The 20,723-nt window shown below is 37.5% G+C and overlaps 1 protein-coding gene across 2 annotated transcripts in view; it reads left to right on the top strand.

Annotated features, from left to right (window-relative positions):
* Positions 1–11,387: 11,387 nt before the first annotated feature.
* Positions 11,388–20,723, top strand: part of LOC139152749 (alpha-N-acetylgalactosaminide alpha-2,6-sialyltransferase 5-like) — a 55,322-nt gene continuing 45,986 nt past the window's right edge. Inside the window, exon 1 of one of the 2 annotated variants that reach the window (XM_070726073.1) lies at positions 11,388–11,900. In XM_070726073.1, coding sequence (XP_070582174.1) covers positions 11,898–11,900 — 3 coding nt within the window. In that variant the 5' untranslated portion in view covers positions 11,388–11,897. The remainder of the gene's footprint in view (positions 11,901–20,723) is intronic. The other variant, XM_070726074.1, reaches the window with a different exon arrangement.

Genomic DNA, 20,723 nt, shown 5'->3' with positions numbered 1-20,723 from the left:
AAATTTTCTCGATTTTCTCCAAGGATGAAAGGTTAACACCATGGCCGTCTAAAGCCGCTTCCTGGCTTGGTCTGCAACAACGTCTTTATTTGACATGCACAGAAATTAAAGATGTTGTACCTAGCCCAGGAACATGTTAACTACCTGAACGAATGACAGTTAACAGTGACCACGTCAATCAAAGCAATTTCTCGAAGCCAGTTACAACTAAAGCTTAGCAGACCCTTTTTGTCCCGTTGACGTAAACATCGTCATCAAATGATATCCACAATAAACAACAGAAACAACCAGTGAAATAATATTTGGACAATGGAGTCGTTTTGGTGACGTCAAAGAGCACGTGACAGCACCATCTAAAGTTCATAAATGCTTTGATGGTTATAATTGGCCGATTTCTTTATGATTTGTTATATTTGCTAATGGGAGGATACTGTCTCACAACAAAATTTCTCAATCATTTGCGGGGATTTTCTTCCAATAGAAGTACAGGAGAAATCGTATCTCCATGTCATTCTTCAATGTGAAGGGAGGAGCGTTCGTTGTTTTAGCTATATTAGGGATGTAAACTATCCTTCACATAAATTCTTTGGTCTGTTTCCGTGTGTTATCCGATATAGAACACTGTAGAGCAAAAACACAAATTGTCTAAAAAACACATTTTATCCGATAGCTGTTGGCCTTTTGCATTTAGTACCCGGCTGTATACGTAAATGCCAGTGTAACTTTGGCAAACCTATTTGTGTTGTTCACTGGATTTTACTAAATCGTACTTGAGCTCGGCACAGCCAGATTGAATTCAAGTGCATTTTTTGTACACACGGCAATTACAGTATCATTATAATCGTGTTTAACCAGGGCATTATTGCTCCTACCCGTTTGTGGAGAACGAGTCTTTCCCCAAGTCGTGGAAGAAACACCGGGTCACGATACTTGTGTAGTTGAAAACAGTTAAATTGACGTTGCGGTGCTTTTAGGCCTACTTACAAAATGAGAGCTCTCTCGAACCATTACTTCAGTTCTAATATCATCTGCCTTCGAGAATGAATTTCTGTTCTCATTTAACACTTCTTGTCTACTTTTTTACTGGCACTGTGTCGCGGCATAATCAGATGAAACCATAGACGGTGGAGAAAAGAAGTTTTTTCTATATCATCTCGTGCAACGAAGGTTTCCTTACATTTACTGGCGGTGTAATTCATCATGTGATACAAAGATTTATTCATATTAAGGTATAGAACGCGCCTCGGGGATAGATATTTGGACTCAAACTTTTACAATTCTTCTCTATCTACTACCTGTGTGGGTTCATTTATAGTAAAGCTCTTGGTGTAAGAAAAAATTTCACTGTCTTTGTTTTTCAAAAATCGAAAATTTTATTTTTGTCCATTGAGTTAACACAGAGGTGGTAGCCATTTTGAATTTCCACTATCGTTAAATATTGAATATTTTGTTCCTCTAGTACCAAAATTTGCGCGGTGACCCCTGATTTTTATTCTTGACTTTGAAAGAGAATGGTTGAAAGACTCGTTGAGAAAAGTTTGAGCGCATACTACCTTAACTCATGCTTTAGGGTGTTTTGAGGACGTTGATGTCGTTAAACATCACGTTGCAGGACCATGGCCTGCCCCCCCCCCCCCTCCCCCGGGAATTTTCCACTTATAAATTACCCAAATCCTAGCGGGTTCTGCCCAAACTCATTGCAATTTGGTCAGGCTACGGCCCTGTGTTGTATTTAGACCGAGAAACACTGTACACTTAGCTCTTGCTTTTTCTGATGTTGCTGCTTCCACAAAAAATCCCACATTACGAAGGTGAAAAAAGGGGAAATGTGCATTTTTGCTAATTATTGAAAATGTTTCATTCTTGGGCGACAAACTTTATGACATTTAAAATAATTACAATTTTATTCTGTATCTTACCTATTGGAACATTTTACATGCACGCAGTTCGGATTTGATAGCATAATATTTGTTTTTGTAAAACGTTGTCCTCTCCTAATGTCTGGTTTGTAAAAGATGACCGACCCTCTCCTGGATAGGGGGGTCTAACGGTTGACTCCCCGGCAGACTACCTTACCATTATCATAGGCTCAGTCGGTAGAGTACGGCCGGTAGGCCCGGGATCGAAGTGTGAACCTCGGTTGTATATTTAAAATGAGACATCAATATCACTTATCACTACAGAGGGTAGTGATAATGATGTCGCATTTTGAATATGTCATGCGTTGTCCGGTCAAATGTTTAAATTCTTATTCAATTTTGTGTTTTCTCTTATATTAAATATTAAAATTATTAATTTACTTTAAGTATTTATTTGTTTAGGGTTTTTTATTTATTTGTTATTTATTTGTAATTTAATTATTACCTGGTGTTTGTTTGTTTTTGTTTGTTTGTTCTTATTTTTTCGTTCGTTCGTTCGTTCGTTCGTTTTTTGTTTTGATTGTTTATTTTATGTTTGTTTGTTTGTTTGGTTTATTTTGTTTTTGGGTTCAGTTTTGGGTCTTTGGAGGCGTTGTTTGTTTATACTGGTGTCCCTGTGCACGTGGTTAGATCTGAGACCTGAGGTCTGAAACCGCGTCTGAGAAACTGAAAAGTCAACTCTACCAGGCTCAGTCCCTGAAACGTGGAAATTTTTAATGCCAGCGTCTTATCTTAGGAGAATGCTGTATTCATATTGTCTATCATGACCACGCCTATAAAGCAGTTCAAAAGTTGATCTGAAAGATGTGAAAATCCATAGTGTCATAATAATATTTTAGGATTTATCAAGTCCGAAATAAAGTGAAATGGATATAGGTTAGGTTAACATAACGAACAGCTGAAAACGAGACTATGTAATGTAATAAAATATGACTTGAAGGACAAGGCCCTAACATCCCGAATCCGAATGTGCGAATTTATGCTCACAGAGTGCAAGAAATGTCTGCAATGTTGTATTTTCTGGATCAATCTGAAATGAAATGGGATCAGATTGTAAAAACTTACTTAGTATGGTTGTACATTCGACAGATTGAGAATCAAAGAAGTTGACAGCTATGATACAACAAGGTACCAGATATGAACTGTAAATGCTCACGTGTTTCATTATATATTGCAGTTATGTGTAAATTTGAACCTTTGCCACATGTTTGCAACTTCATTGAAAGTATTATGATCAACATAATGAACAATATTCATCACAGATTAACTCTATCGGTCAAGTTTCGTCAACTTTGGTCTAGTCAATACAGATAAATATCCCTGATTATGAAAGTTCGTTAAATATGCAAATAAGGAATTAGCTAAAGTTCAAATGCTTAATGATTTTCAATAACGTTCTATCATAGTATCTTTAATGTACATAGCAAGATTCATCAATTTTGGTCTTATAAATTCAAATATATATCCCTAATTTCAAAACTTCATTAAATATGCAAATTGGGAGCTGGATGAAGTAAAAATGCTTAATGACTTTCAATAATGTTCTATCATAGTATCTTTAATGTACATAGCAAGTTTCGTCAACTTTCGTCTGGTCAATACAGATAAATATCCCTGATTATGAAAGTTCATTAAATATGCAAATAAGGAATTGGCTAAAGTTCAAATGCTTAATGACTCTCAATAATGTTCTATCATTATATGTAGTATCTTTAATGTACATAGCCAGTTTCATCAACTTTGGTCTCGTCAGTTCAGATAAATACCCCCAATTAAGAAAATCATAAAATATGCAAATTAGGAATTGGCTGATGTAAAAATGCTTAGTGACATTTAATAATGTTCTATCATAGTATCTTTAATGTACATAGCAAGTTTCATCAATTTTGGTGATGTAACTTCAAATATATCCTTAATTTCAAAAGGTCATTAAATATGCAAATTGGGATTTTGATGAAGTAAAAATGCTTAATGACTTTCAATAATGTTAAATCATAGTATCTTCAATATGCCAAGCAAGTTTCGTCAATTTTGATCGAGTAAATTCAGATATATACTCCTAATTAGGAAATTTCATTAAACATGCAAATTAGTAATTATCTTTCATGTCACCCCTTAATATCTTTCAAAGCTGATATATCTTGGTGTGATCAACATTTGTAGCGAATCTCATCACATTGTGTGCAGTCGTTGTCAATATATATCAGTTTTTCTAAAATCATTAATTATGCAAATGAGCTAAAAGTAAGCAAGCCACACCCACCAAAAACTAATCAGTTCTTACCATTTGCAAACTGAATCTATGTACCAGATTTGATTCTGATCTGATCAGCCGTTTTTGAGATATTGAGTACACAGACAGACAGACAGACAGACAGACAGACACACAGACACACAGACAGACAGACATCGCTGCGACATATGCTCACGTGTGTCAACACGTGAGCATATTATAAATAATAACACACAATACTTAACGCACAAGGTATTAATATATGTTACTTAAGTTCCATGCATCCTGCAATCATTAGTTGTTAAATTTTGAGTAATACTATATTCACTCACGGTGTAAAACACACGGACGGAACTGCATTGTCGTTCAAATTTTAATTGTATTTTTTATGTCGGCTCAAAGTTTCATCTAACAAGTAGGATTTAATCTGGTACATATCTAGTCTTCGGAGCGAAACGTTTAACGAAACAGCATAAAATTACTGCGATATTACAAGTGTAAAGATGTGGTGACATTGTAAAATAGTTGACAAAACCGGCATGCAAAAGTAAAAGTTCCTGCGATTGTGTGACTCAAATTGTGAGTGACAGTTGGGCGAGTTAGTGAGGGTGTATTTGATGTGTCCGAATGAGGGCGCTTCAGTGGTTGTAATGATAAATTTGAACAATTATTCAGTATGTTCAAAACACCTAAGATGCAGTCACAGTAGATTACAAAGAATCGTTTCATTTACGAAATCTCATAAATGGGACTTGTTTCATCGGTTTTACGCCCAGGGTATATCTTGGGACCCTTTTTATATGTACTTTAAATATCATGATGTTTCAAGAATCCTCATCTGTAATTGTATGCTGATGACTCCAAGTTGATCATGTTTGTGAAAGATAGATAAATTAATTTGCAGCATAACATCACCTTCTTGTTTGTTTGTTTTGTAATATCACACATTTTCATTAAACTCACTGCTTTCATTAGACAAAAATATCAGCGACAAGTATGATATTGAACAGAGTTCAGAGATGAGACGAGAACTATTTCACAATTATAAGTATGAAACTAAAACGCTATGACTCTTTGAATAGATCCAGCAATTATTAGTGTCGTTCGAGGTGGTTTTAACTTCTTACAAAGCAAGAACGCGCCTCGAAACAGATATGATCGGATTCTCAAACTTTTTCAATTCTTTTCTGCTCCACCACTTGTGGGGGTTCATTTTAAAGCTCTTGGTGTAAGAAAACTTTTCACCGGCTTACTTAAGTAAGTTCGAAAATCGAAAATTTTATTTTTTCTATATGGATGGCGGCCATTTTGAATTTCAAATATCGGTAAATTTTGAGTAATTTGTTTCTGTAGTACCCAAATTTGCGTGTGTGACCCCCGATTTTTTTCTTGATTTTGAAAGAGACTGATCGAAATATTCCTTGAGGAAAGTTCGAGCTGACAGGTCTGACCGATGACTTTGTATTAGACATGTACATGGTTTCAATGGCATCATGTGGTATATTGCCAGTGTGAACTCGCACACGATAATCTAAAGAGAGACACCTCGCCTAAACGGAAAAACTTTTCTTTGTCATTTGCACAGTCGTACTGAGAGCGAGTAGAATCGATAAGTTTGCATAGATACGGACAATTGCGACAATATCGCTGAAGCAGCAGTATCAAGGTGAAAATGAACAAAGACAATATTTTTCTTCAATCTCATTCATTAATAACTCTAAGAAAATATAACATTAAAGCATCACAAAATTGAAGTTTGTCTCTTTGTCAATTTTATTTGCAACAGAACAAAACTTACGTAAAATGGCGACAACTGTAGCATTTGGCCATGATAGTACGTGCAGATCTGTGTTGTCAACGACTACGCCCTCAACCAAAAGTAGCTATAGTTGGCAACTCACAGACAAGTACGAAGAGTTATAGGGGTAGCCAATCAACCATTAAAATCCAGACGTATTTTTACACGTACGTTATTCTGCCATTTTAACGTATTTTGACATTTTTAGAGGAAAATAATATCTGTTCAAAGCTTTGCTCCTGATTTGATTTGAAAAAAATCACTTATTACTTCCCAAAATCCCCATCGGAAAATATATCCCCGCTTTTCACCTGCTTTCATAAAAACTAAGGGACTGGTCAGTTTCTTCGGACTGGGGGTGGATACATATATATATATATATATATATATATATATATATATATATATATATATATATATATATATATATATATATATATATATATATATATATAATTTTTGAGGTATAATTTAAACATTCAGTCATTCTGTGTTTTAATGAAGTTGTTGTCATGTCAGTTGTAAGATAGGAAATTAAAAGTGTCAATTCTAAAGTTTGAATACAGTATTCTGAATTGATATTTTAAAGAAATGCGCCCAAAGGGCGCGCCGAAAAAAATTAAACATACAGGTATCTTAGATATGTATATGTCTGAAATATTAAACTTTTGCACTAGGACGGGGCTCTGAAAAAAATATGTCTTATTACTATTAAGTTACACGCCCGAAGGGCGCGCCGAAAAATGCAACTGGATGATGAAATTTGTAGCTGGCACAACGCATTTTTCGCAAGTATCAGCCATGTCGAAATTCAAAAACACACTGACCCTCCCTATTGGGCATTTCTAAAACATGGTGACCCCCCATCACAAAAGTCAAAAACAGGGTGACCCCTATGAATCCACCGGCCCCCCCCCCCGGCCGAAGAAACTGACCAGTCCCTAAGCACTTTCCTAATACCTGCTTTTTAACATAGCCACCTGCAAACTCCCGAAAACAACCAAAATTATACTTCCTGCCTGCCAAGTCGGCATTTTTATCAAGTTACCTTATGAACAAGAGGATTGAATTTGTCTACCCACCTGCTGACACAGAAAAATACCATGCAGAAGCAAATCGCTAACGCACAGCTTTTTCGATAGAACAGCTTTAGGGGCTGCCCCTTGAGCTGTCGCACCTCGCTCGAGACAAGTTGAAGCCCGCCAGCTGTAGGCTAATTTTATATTTTGAATAAAAATTTCAGAATTTCACTGATTAAAATTACAAGGATGGTATCAACGATGTCTTGTTAGGCCTACCGCACGAAACTGCAATCGTACTTTTCATTCAAACATTTCAGGGAAGGTGGTCCATTGATACGAAGCTTACATGTTGTAGGCCTGCACTGACTCGTCCATGAGGGGGTCGCTCAAACAGAAAGTTGTGCGGGTATGTGCCACCCAAATGACTAAAGCAAAGGAAAACAAAAATGAAAACAAATCATGGCCCCGGGTTGATAACATACGAACTGTATTCATGCTCTTGGAAAGCCTTCACATGCGATAGACATCCCTAACAATGGGTCAAATTTTGGAGCATACATGGGTAGATGTTCTTGGGCGGCACTCCCAGTGCGTATGTTATTTATCATAAGTCACTCTCATACATTCATGGAAAAATGAAGTTAATGCAGAAAAGACATCATCAGGAGAGAATAACAAATTACGCATTTATAGAAAGTTTAAAACGGATTTTAAAATGGAAAAGTATTTAAGCTGTATGAAGGATAAAAATGACAGAAAATACATTACCAAGCTGAGAATAAGTGACCATAATCTGATGATTGAGAAAGGTAGACACATGAGACCAAAACTAAAAGCTGAGGACAGAATTTGTAATAGGTGTGATACCAACTCAGTTGAGGACGAATTTCATTATATCATGTGTTGTCCATGTCATACACAATCACGACAAAAATTGTTAGACTCGATAGCAGTCAACAATGAAAACTTCAACAACTGGGATTTGCAAGCCAAATTTTGCTACATAATGAGCAATACAGATAGCATGATATACCTCACAACATTTATCCAAGAAACAGATATTTTTTAAGATTACCCCACATTTCATATTCTGCATAAAGTTATATCTTATATATATATATATATATATATATATATATATAGATATATATATATATATATATATATATATATATATATATATATATATAGATATATATTATAGATATATATAGATATAGATATATATTATTTTTTGATAAGTATCCTTTTCTTATTTTTGTAGTATTAGTTCTTGACTATGTTCACCTTTGAGGGAATAACGTCAATAAAGTTATTATTATTATTTAATCGTATATGTCATGGTTATAATAGTTTTGCATATTAAAGAGGCACTCCCACTTGGTAACATTTTTAAAACACATTTTTTTAATGCCAACGGTCGATATTTGACGTGGCGACTCCGCGGGGATCGCGAGATATCGATAAAAACATGTCATTTAACCGAGCGTATTTTTCACATCCCGAAGTTTTCCGATCATTTCTGGTTATGACCCGAAATCCCCCGAAAGTGTGTTGTTGTGCTGATTGACAATATTCTAAGGAGTCTAAAAACGTCCGAATGACGCAATTAATTTACCTCCTACTGCGACATATGACTTTATATACAGGTACATCATTATCAATACCTTTACCTCTGGTAATTCTTCTTTAAAACTTCTCCTTAGTGTTTGTCGTTTTCATTATTCTCAATCAGTTGTATTAAATTTTTAAACAATACCACATAGATATCAGTTTTTAGGTGTAAAATATTAGTTGCCTCTGATGACTACATTTTGTCATCTGCCACACAGTTACGCGTGGTTCGATACATAGCGGCCTCCGCGTGTGGTATGCGCGCATACCACGCGGCGGCCACTATGCATACTATGTATCAACCGCACCTAGGTCCTATCTGTGCTAGTCACCTATGCGAATTCTGGTGGAATCAGCAAACTTTGTTTTTCGTTTTTTCGCCGAGTCAGTAGGACTCGGCTTTCTCCCATGGGACATGACCGCTCACCGACGCGAGTGGTAGTGCTGTGGCGTACAGCAGCGTCAGCGTAAACTCGTCAGTTTGACTCCATAGCTTAGTTGACAATTATGAATGGCCCCAGTGCCGAACGTTCTGTGTTCGGAAGCTGAATTCAGGTGGGCCACCGGAATTCAAACTTTAACTTTTTTGAGGACATTTTTTTATCGATATCTCGCGATCCGCGCGCAGTCGCCATGTCAAATATCGACCGTTGGCTTTAAAAAAATGTGTTTCAAAAATGTTACCTAGTGGGAGTGCCTCTTTAATACAAATTATACTAATGATAACTTCATTTCATAACAACACACTTCGGGAGGTGTGCCAGAGCAAGTTACAAAATCAAACATTACATATAAGCTTATAATCGGGTTAGGCTGCTGCTGCTGGGGGAAATTTGGTAGTGTTAGAAATATATCTTAAAAGAGGTACCTTGTCTTAAAAACTCATAATACGGTATAAAGGGATTTCTCTCAATCACTCAAATGGTCAATATTCTGAAAATGTGACTCCATAGAAGAGAAAATGACATTTCTAGACTGAAACGTATTCCAACAATTAAGATCGCAAATGATGACGGACTAAGAAATGTTTTACCTGCGCCTGATGGTCGAACCGCAGGCATGCGAAAATGAAACAGTTTAACCCAGGTAAACCTTTTCCCGCATATTTATTCACTCCCTCTAAGTCTAACCCTAACCCTAACCCTAACTTTAAGCCTAATCCTAACCTTAACCCTAACCTTAACCCTAACTTAAGCCTAACCCTAACCCTAACCCTTAGTATAACCCTAACCCCAACTTAAGCCTAACCCTAACCCTAACCGTCGGAAATACGTATCAACAAACAAACAAACAAACAAACAAATATATAAACAAACAAACAAACAAATAAACTGCTCTTTATTGACAAATATTAACAAAACAGCTTTTCGCTGTTATTTTACTAAAATAACAAATAAACAAACACAAACACATACACACAAACAAACAGACACAAATAAACAACAAGTTCGAGTCCCCTGTGGTCCGAAGACTCCGATTAGGGAGCGTTCAGTTTTTACGGCCTGGGGGGGCCGGCAAAATCTTGTCGCCGGTGTTCAAAAAAATATAGACCCCCCCTGCATTTTTTGTGAAAAAAAGATGACCCCCCCCCTTGTCAGACGAAAAAAATTGATGACCCCCCCCCCTGAAAAATAACCAAAACCCATATGTCAAATTTACCTGCATGGTTTGGATTTGAACTCCGGTACGCGGCGCACTTTATTCGATGCCAGTGCACAAACTTCTCAGCCACATCCATTGAAACGTCTGTTAATTAGGACAACTGTAAGGCAATTTTTAACTTCATTTCCATAGACAACTCATGTCCATGGACATTGTATAAAGTAAACTTTATTGGAGTGGTTCGCCAAAGGCAGCCCTCCGGTTAAGAGGGTCATGGGCCATTACGTAAAGTCAACTTTATTCTAGTGGGCCACCAAAGGTGGCATGCCAGTAAAGAGGGTCGATCATGGCTATTGCATAAAGTAGACTTTACTGGACAGGGCCGCTGAAGGCGCGCGGCCATTACCATTATTCAGTGCTGATCCCGGGGGTCCCTCAAAAATGTTTCTAATACAAGCCGCGGCTTCAATTGGGAATTTTACGGTAAGATTGCCGTGGGGTATTACATAAAGTCAATTATTGTAGTGGGCCGCCGCAGGCGGCCCGCCGGTAAAGAGGGTCAATCATGGCCATTGCATGAAGTAAACCTAATGGAGTGGGCGCCAAAGGCGTTGCCCGTTAAGAGGGTCATGGTAATACATAATGTATATTTATTGTAGTGGGCCGCCGAAGGCGGCCCGCCGGTAAAGAGGGTCGATCATGGCCATGGCATAAAGTGAACTTTATGTTGGTATTATGTTTTTGAAAATGTGGTGACCCCCCTTTCCTACCAGTGAAAAAGCGATGACCCCCCCCCTTTGCGGATTCCAAAATTATGATGACCCCCCTGGATTTTGCCGGCCCCCCCCCGGCCGTAAAAACTGAACGGTACCTTAGGCCCCTACTACCACAGTTGCGAGTGGAGTGATACGTACCAGCCGCCGCGTACTATGCATAGAATAAGTTATGCATAGTACGCGGCGGCCGGTACGTATCACTCCACTCGCAACTGTGCCTACTACGCACTCAAAATGGTGTCAACAATTTGGCAAGTTTGACCCCCTAAATACCACTTCCGTCCTCTTAACAATTTTAGGATAAACAAAATAAAGTTTCGAATGGTATAATAATAAAATTTCGTACAGCTCTTCATTTATGAAACGGCTTTAGGCGAAATTCACTACCCTGTCCGAAAACTGTCACACTGAGTGTAAATATATATAGGCCTCGTAACATTCGTTCACAAAGGCCCAAAGTCGACCCTGAGTAGGGCTTAAAGTCGGGAGTTTTTCGTATGTGTTTATTCAGTGCCAAGGATCATCGATCAAATGTGTGAAATGTTCCTCGACTCGGCATTCTTCCAAGCTAGAGCGCAATTTCCGCTCCGCTGACCCAATCGGTCGTGCTCAGCCGTTGCCGTAAAGAGGCGTGGGATTTACGTCGATGCGACACGGAAGTTGCAAGGAAAATAATCTACCTTCGGACTTGGCGCATGCGTTAACGTACCATGGGTAACTAATATAATGCATAGCTAGCTATCCTCACACAAATGTGTATGCTACAAAGAAAGAAATCAGCCGCCTGTGCTGTGCATCACATTATACGTGTAGCTGAATATCTGATATGATGTCATAGATGTAGCCTGCGGCATACTACAGTGAGGACAACTGAGTGATCGGCGAATTGAAAGACAACGATGAGATGACGGCGCGGCCGCGAACAACGGTGAAATGGTAAGTCAAGTGCATGATGATGACACAGTCAGGTGTGGCCATTTACGAGGAAAATGCCTCAACACGTGAAGATAAAATAAGTTTATTGCTAAAATCTGGAAGTTCACTTCCCAATTCAACCACACGGATAATATTTCAACTTTGCTTCGATTGGGTCCATAACCTAACTGCATCATGTGCATGTTTGTATAAATTGTAATTGTATCTCCACAGGGGGCTCTTCCACCTTGTTTTATTTGTGTGTGTGTGTGTGTGTGTGTGTGTTTGTTTGTGTGTTTGTGTTTGTTTATTTGTAACCCTAGCCCAAACCCTAACCCTAACCCTAACTTAAGCCTAACCCTAACGCTAACCATCAGAAATACATACAAACAAACAAACAAATAAGTAAACAAATAAACCACTCTTTATTGACTAATATAAACAAAAGAGCTTTTTGCTGTTATTTTATCAAAAATAACAAATAAACAAACACAAACACACACAAACAAACAAACACACACACACAGACACAAATAAAACAAGGTGGAAGAGCCCCCTGTGGTGTGACACTTAATTTTTGCCGTACAAACTGTACGAATTAAAGGAGAAAGATTCGAAATATTGCCGATTTTTGCCCTCTCCATCTAATTACAGGATAGGTGTGGTAAGTATGTAGGACATGTTGCTGCCACAAACCCAATATTTCAATTGCCTGGCATTTATTTGGTGCGTTTTTCTTGACTTGAAAACACAGATTTTGGAATCCCAGTTGCTCCTCTTGTCTACCGTACCAGCGTTGGAAACTACCGCCCGTCCTCCCGTCCGAGACGGGTAACTTTTCAGTCGGACGGGAGGTAAATTGTACTTCCAAGTCCGTGTGTCGGGCTCTCGATTGTAGCCCATACGGCATACCCAGTAATCTCATCGATCAGCTGCTTCTAGATGTTGTGTAAAATAAACGAAATGTAGTATACCAATACGTCCGACTTCGACGCGCTTATGCTTCTGAAACTGTGCAACTGTGTGACGCCGGAATGCAATGCAAGCGAGACATGTAAACACGGGTAAACAGGAAGTCGCTTATACCATGGAGGTAGCTACTACCTCCATGCTTATACCATCATGCTTATACTAGTAAATATCACACTAAGCGAGATTTGCCCGATATCAGCCAGTGCACATGCGTCCTCAGGGACGATATAAAGGAGAATGAGGGCAACTCCACACATCGGCTCTACCAAGATTATTGTTTAGTATTACGATATGGTGAAAAAAAAGGATCATTGCATTTATTTTGTGTGGAATACATGGCGAGACACTGGTGAATCGATAGTGCTTTGACCCTAGTCATGTGATCTAGGTCCCCGGTAAACCGGTTTGTTGATTGAGTGATTCGTTTTAACGGTGTTTCGGAACCAAAAATGGGGTTCCTTCATCAGTCGCTCTCTTGTTTTGTATCCACTCCACTTGGTTGTGTGATAAAGTCATCTTCTTCCTCGAGGAGGAGAAGCCAGATTCGTTATTGAGAGAGTTAGCCACTATTGACTGACTCTATAGTGAGCTATCGGGTGTGTGGTGTCATATTATAATTAACATGACCCAGCATCGACCGAAGTTTCTGGACGCTTGCAAGGATTTTTGTTTTAGGGCATATTTTGAGCGTTGCTAGTGCTCGTTATGTTAACAGTAAATGTTGTACTAATCTGTCAACGATTAGTTAGTTTTAGGCATTAAATCGATTATCCGAACTTTTAGTTTTGTGTCAATTTTTCATGGACTTTGTAATAGATTTCGGGTCGATATTGGTGCCTGCTTTCCGATGTTTGAAAAGCATATTGTGAAGGGCTGTTTCGAGAAATAAATCTTGTTTCTCTGTGTTTAGCCATTCCCAGGTTTCATGGTTTCGTTAACAATATTTGCTGTAAACGGCCTTTGAATCGGTTTGGTCTGAGGAGAGTATTGGTTTATTTAATTCATGCCGCCAACTTTGATTACTTATATGGCAGCTCTCTCAGATTTTGATTTTTTCTCAGTAAGCTCAGCTGCAGTAAGATCAGCTCCAGTCCCTGTCCTCTGATTATGAATCAGATTTTTCTGATCTCCTGGAAAGTGATGTTGGTAGTGACACTGACTTGATGTAATCTGTGTTTGACTCATGTCAGCACTGATTTCATCAAGGAGACCATGCACAGATCCATGATGAAATGTCCAGTAATCGGTTATCAACACAATGTATCAGAGTGTTATCAGCATTGTAGAAATTTTGTATTCAAGTCCGGATTATAATTCATTTCAAACAGTGGAATTCAGAACAGTTTGTTTGTAAGATAACAGTTAATACTCATGTTGAAAATAAAGTTGTTTACAGTTTGTAGTACATTATGGTTTTGTGTTTTTTGAATGAATGGATTTGTCAAAAATTCAGGACAGGCAACTTTCTGGCAGGACAGGCAAGTTTTGAAAGTTACCAGTCCTGATGTCTGGCAAATATTTTGGCCAGTTTCCAACACTGTACCGTACTCGTCCGAGTATGAGCCCCTGCTCGTGTATAAGCCCCCTACTGATTTCAGAGGTTTTTTGAAAATGCATTACATCCATGTATAAGCCTCTACCCTAGTGAAACTCAAATACAGAGAGGTTAGGAGAGTATATTTGGTCATTAAACTTAGTAAAATTACTTTTAGATAATAAAGAAATGTTAAAGCAATGAGAAATTGGAGTTCCCTTGACAGCATCGTAAGGAAAAATGACACGTTTTTCCAATACTTTCTTGATTCTTTGACCCTGCTCACCCCGTCCCCTAAATAGAATAGTCTCACTCACGTCCACTATTTTATTCACGACCACAATGTTTTCATCCTCTAAACATGCAGTTTCTTTTGTTTGAAGCAATTATCCTTTCATTTTGAAGATTTTCCTGGTGACTATTACAAAATTCGCAGCGATAAGTTGTTGTTTACACAAGATGTAGACAGTTTAGTACTGGAATGTTGAGTTGCCTTTCCTCGTAGGCAGTGCATTGCCAGTTTACGTTACTGTTGATCAGCAGCATACATGACGTCTTTGTTTCAAGTTTGGTTTTTTTTTACGCTGAAATTTCACCAAAATGTCACTTCTGTATTCAGAGATTTATAATCAATTTCTTTGGATGTTTAAGTCGATTTTGAACACGATAGGAAGGTGTTGGAAAAATCGTGCATAAAATTAGCATAAATTAAGCATCCATGGCAGATAACATGGGGTTGCTTGAGTATAAGCCCCTCCCCTAGTTTTGCCGTCGTTTTGTGTTGCCAAAGCAGGGGCCTATACTCGGAAGAGTACGGTAGAGGGAGTGATTAACCCTAGCCCAAACCCTAACCCTAACACTAACTTAAGCCTAACCCTAACGGTACCCTAACCATCGGAAATACATACAAGCAAACAAACAAATAAATAGATAAATAAATAAACCACTCTTTAATGACAAATATAAACAAAAGAGCTTTTCGCTGCTATTTTATTAAAAATAAACAAACAAACAAATATAAACACACACAAACAAACAAACACACACACAAATAAAACAAGGTGGAAGAGCCCCCTGTGATTAAACCATGGAGTTAAATTACCTCCATGCTCATAAAGGTAAAGGTGCAGGATTGTTGGATTGTCAAAACAGCCAACTTTTGTATATTTTGCAGCTATCCATGTACGGGGGTTTATAGCCTCGACACTCAAAATATTAGCTCTAGCACCGATTCAGCAAATGTGGACAGGGTAGTTTAGAGTACTAGTAGCGGGAGTCTACGTATCAAAACGTCGGAACGTAGCATAAACTCTACACTATATAAACAAGTCATTGTCAATGACATAGCCCCCGCAAAATATAAATTCGTCACTGTAATACATTAGTGCATAAATCCAATAGTTGAAACATACTTCAATACAAGAAAGCATGATGGTCTCATAGTTACATACATCCACCAAAAACACTTCTGTAGCATTGATAGGAAGTCCACAATAAGGTATGCATAAGCTCAGGCAGGGGCCCAGGAAAGGGTACATGGCCAAGCCGCCCAGACAGGCCTTGGATATGCTGTTGTTTGGCATTTATCAAGAATGTACCACAACATAGGGCATATTTTATTGTATGATAATTTTTTTAGTTCAGCCAGGTTACCCTTGGATCTGTTGAAATCAGGTACGCTTCACTGTAGTCTGCCCAAATCGGATAGGGTTATAGTATTAGCTCTGTGAAAAGTGGACTGGGTTTGTCCAGTACCACACCTTGCTGTACAGGCCATAAAAAGAATGTTTTCTTCAGGGCCATCAGTATGGACGACTTGTGGTTGTTGTCTTGAGTAAGAAAAAAATCAGACCCCAAGCCTAAGCACATCCTCCAAAAAGAGAATATCAAAACAATAAAATATATGCACACACCCACCTCCCCAACTCACACTTATATAGAGACGAGAATGAAAGTTACAATAGTACAGAAATTATTTTTAGCTACTATAGACTATAGTCTATAGAAGCTATTGGGATGGGTATCTGTCCGGCGTCCGTCGTCAGTCTGTATGTATGTATGTATGTATGTCCGTTTGTGAGGCGTCCGTCCACTCAAATATCTTGAGAACCACAGTACTTACTGATTTGATATTTGTTGCGTAGATGAAAAATATGATTTTGAGAAACTGCTTTTTTTAATTGTTTGATATTGTTGAAAATAGGCAAATTAATGCCAAAAAAGGTGTTTTTGGTAAAAATCTTTCTTCATAACCGCTGGTCAGACAGCTTTGTTATTTGGTATACAGGTCCCTAGGGATAACCCAACTTAGATTTGTTAAATTGTGATGAAATATGCAAATGTGTATTTTTAAGGAATTTTTTTTGTCATTTTTGGTCAAAATTTGACTTACATTGTATGTAATTCTTGTACTGTATAAACCTATCAATTCACCCAGAAAAAAATAATTAATAAGATTTTAAATAATTGAATTAATTAGGAAATCATCAAAGCCAAAATAATTTTAGTGTGGAATTATCAGAAAGTTCAACTTTTTTTGACAGTTCATAGTGAAATGCTTACCATCTTGGAGGATTAAAACATGTAAAGGCAACTTTCCTGAATCCCAACTTTGATATTCTGAACCACCATTTATGTTATCTAAAAGAAATTGCTCATAATAGTTTGTCATGATAGGGTGGTCAAATAAATAGAGATAGAGAAAGTTCTAATTTCCATTTATGGTTGACTTGGTAAGGATAAAATAAGATTACTTTTTTCAGGAAAAAAATAGAGTGGTCAATGAAAGAGTGGTCAAAGTGATAGGGTTTTTATGGTAAAGCTTGGCTGTAAGATTCCTCATGTGCTATTTATAGCAATTATGCAATCTGTGTAAACAGTGCAATGAAAGTGTAACATGATTCCTTATAATGCTTTTGATGACCTTGAACTTCTTAAGTTTCAAACATTTGTCTTCAGTGTGCTTTCTCTGAGTACGTACAGTCTCAACTTATTCAACAGAACTTACTGGTTTACAAGTCCCTAGGATGACCTTAGTGAGATAATTTCATACAGTCAGGAAATACTTAAATTTTGTATCCATGTCTATGGTAGCTTCAGGGACTTTGGCCCTATGTTTTAAGAAATAAGAAATAACTGTAAATAGTATGAATAATGGACAAACACACTGCTTATTTGAATTTTATTTATTTTTATTAAATCTCCTCATCACCCGCAAAAAGAAAGTGTAAAATGCACAAAAGCTGCTTTCAATGAAGTAATATTGAATGGAAACTTTCCATATACAACATGTACCACATGTCATTCAAAAGGAAATTTTCAGCACTTAAAAATAAGTTTTACTTGCTGCAGCCAATTTCAAACCATTTTTTCAGCAAATCTAAAAAAAACAAACACACCTAATTTTGATCATCTCACCATCCATTGAAAAGTTCTGGCTTGCACAGTATATTGTTATGCAAATGATACAGATTCCAAAAGGTTAAGGCATTTTGTAGACAATGGTAATAACCTTGTACAGAAGACAGTAACTGCTGGTTCTGGAGAAGAAAAACATGAATTGTTTTGAAAATCCATCATGATGACAGCGCTAGCGAAGGTCACATGACCACTCACGATTTTATTGGCCAGATGTTTTGGGCTAATGGTATGCATGCCAAAAAACCAAATTGCCAGTTGATTGGCACCTGCAGTTTTTGGAAAGGAGCCATTGGAGCCATTGCCTGCATCTGTCCATCCCTCCATCCATGCAGATATCTCAGAGATGCCTGGAGCGATTTCATTCAAACTTTGTACAAGGATTACTCCATATGTCATACATATGCACGTCAATTTGTTTTATGATTTGATCCAATATGGGTGTATGAAGGCCATTTTGTTTCCTGAATTTGATATTGGTATGTCCATTCGCGGTGATTTCTCAGCAATGCCGGGAGCAATTTCATTCAGACTTGGTACATAGATTACTCCCTATGTCATACATATGCACGTTGATTTGTTTTGTGATCGGATCCAAAATGTCCATTGGACATTGTAAATTTACATTGTAAATTTCTAAATAAAAATTTTTTCCAAATGAGAAAAGCTGTGCTAATTTTTTTTTCTGAGTAAATTTTCAGATTTATAATTTATTTTAGTTCGATGCTGTCTGAGGATACAATGTACATCCATATCACTAGCGCAAATAAGATTGCGTGCTGTAACTACAACATACATATGGCCCAGTGATTTATATTGCTGATAGATTTTGCGAAATGTTGCAGATCAGCTTTTGACAAGCTGAGAGGCTGTATGCAAAAAATGTGGTGAAATTTCAATATTATTTGTGTTTTTAGGACAATTTTTGCCCTTTTTTGATCAAAACATCTATTTTTCTGTAGCAGCGTGTCCAACTTTTGTCAACTTGTTTTTCTGGTTTAAATATTTCTTGTTGTTTTTCTGGTTGTACTTTGCAGAAATCATTGTCATAACATTGAATGTAGAATTTTCCTGCACTGAACAGATATAGAAACAACATTTATTGTTGATCTTTAGTACCCATACTGGTATGTACCAATTCTGATCAAATGTGAGCGACACCGTATAATTGCGGTATTTTTTGATTTTAGGGTGAATGTCCAGAAGCACTGCATCAAATCTTTTGAAAAATGGTACAGGTGATAATCTGTCAGTGTAATGATAGGATGAAAACATATTTGGCAACATCCTGTCGATAATTACTACTGGATTTATTGAATGACGTTTTGTAATTAGGGTAGAGCCCAGATTGGTTTTATTTCCACCACCATATAGAACTCATTCTTAGCCATAAAGCCCCATTTGTATTGCAGTATTTTTAATCACAGCCCAAATTAATGAACAGGACTCTCCTCACTCTCGGAGGACTTGTAATCAAATTTAATACATACTATTATAAACAAGTGGGGATTGTATGATCAACAATGTTATTTAAACTTTCAATGCAGAAGAAACGCTGTGTGCCATGGTTTGTAGAAACTTACACCTGCATGAATGAAACCAATTCCATGGAACTCAATAAAACCTTCTTGGTTCAACAATATTTATTCTATATATTTACTAGATGTCTTCTGTGTACACCTAAGTAAAACTCTAGCTTGTAACTTCCCGTGTGAATAGTTGTCAGGCCTTATAAAATTCTCAGACGTGTTGACTGCTTAGCTGGTAGCCAGCTTATAGCTGCTATTAGCGGCTAACTTTAAATGGCTAATAGTGGCTAAAAGCGGCTAGTAGACTGAATAGCTGAACAGCCAGCCCTTCTCAGAAGTCACCCCTGATTAGCTGGTAGCTGGCTAATAGTTATAGTTAAAATAGCTAATAGCATCTAAAAAAGCTAGTAGCTTGAATAGCTGAATAGCCAGCCCTTCTCAGAAGTTGCCACTGGTTAGCTGGTAGCCAGCTAATAGGTAGCTTAAATAGCTAATTTAGTGGCTAAAAGCGTCTAATAGCGTGAATAGCTGAATAGCCAGCCCTTCTCAAAAGTCGCCACTGGTTACCCTAGCTGGTAGCCAGCTAATAGCTAGCTAAAACTGGCTAAAAGTGGCTAAAAGCCACTAATACCTTCAAAAGCTGAATAGCCAGTCCTTCTCAGAAGTCACCGCTGGATAGCTGGTAGCAGGCTAATAGCTAACTAAAACAGCTGATAAAGGCTAAAAAGGTCCTGTGGAAATTGGAAATAGCTTGAATATAGCCAAGAAGAGCTAAAAGTAAGCTATTCATATGGCTAACATGGCTATTAGCGTCCAAGCTACTATTAAGGGGGATATTCAGCAATCCAGCAATACTGCGTCATACTCTCCATGCTTCAACAGTACAAAGTAGTGTTAATCACGCGTTCGTTACTTGGCATTTGATTTTTGCTCGAACGAGGATGTCTTTTATGTTTTTATTCCTTTTATATATACAATACATTTTCCTGGAAATGTGGCCAGTGATTGACCACCCTGAACCACTGAAAAATGCATATTTTAAATTAAAAAGATTTTAGAAAGAAAAATCCCTGCCGACCTACCTACCCTACCGGTATTTTTGAAAATCATGTTATCGGAAGAGCACAATTTATTTTTCTTTGTCTATAAATACATCATGCATTCTCTTCACATTGTGTGTGCTGTATACCTTAAGACATCAAAACAGTGTTTGTAATTGAATCAGGCTGTAGTTACAGCAAGCAAATCATCAACAAAATTCATTGTCTGACCTCCATTGCGCGACCTTTTCTCTACTAAAATCAAAGTTTGGAAGTGTGAAAATCTTCCAAGAAGATGGTCTGAACTTTCCAAACACACTTCATTTCTGAAATGCAGTATTTATAATCCTTT

This window comes from Ptychodera flava, chromosome 16 (genome assembly GCF_041260155.1).
Source record: "Ptychodera flava strain L36383 chromosome 16, AS_Pfla_20210202, whole genome shotgun sequence".
In the NCBI taxonomy this organism is placed as follows: domain Eukaryota; kingdom Metazoa; phylum Hemichordata; class Enteropneusta; family Ptychoderidae; genus Ptychodera; species Ptychodera flava.
This window is presented reverse-complemented; position numbering and strand designations above follow the sequence as displayed.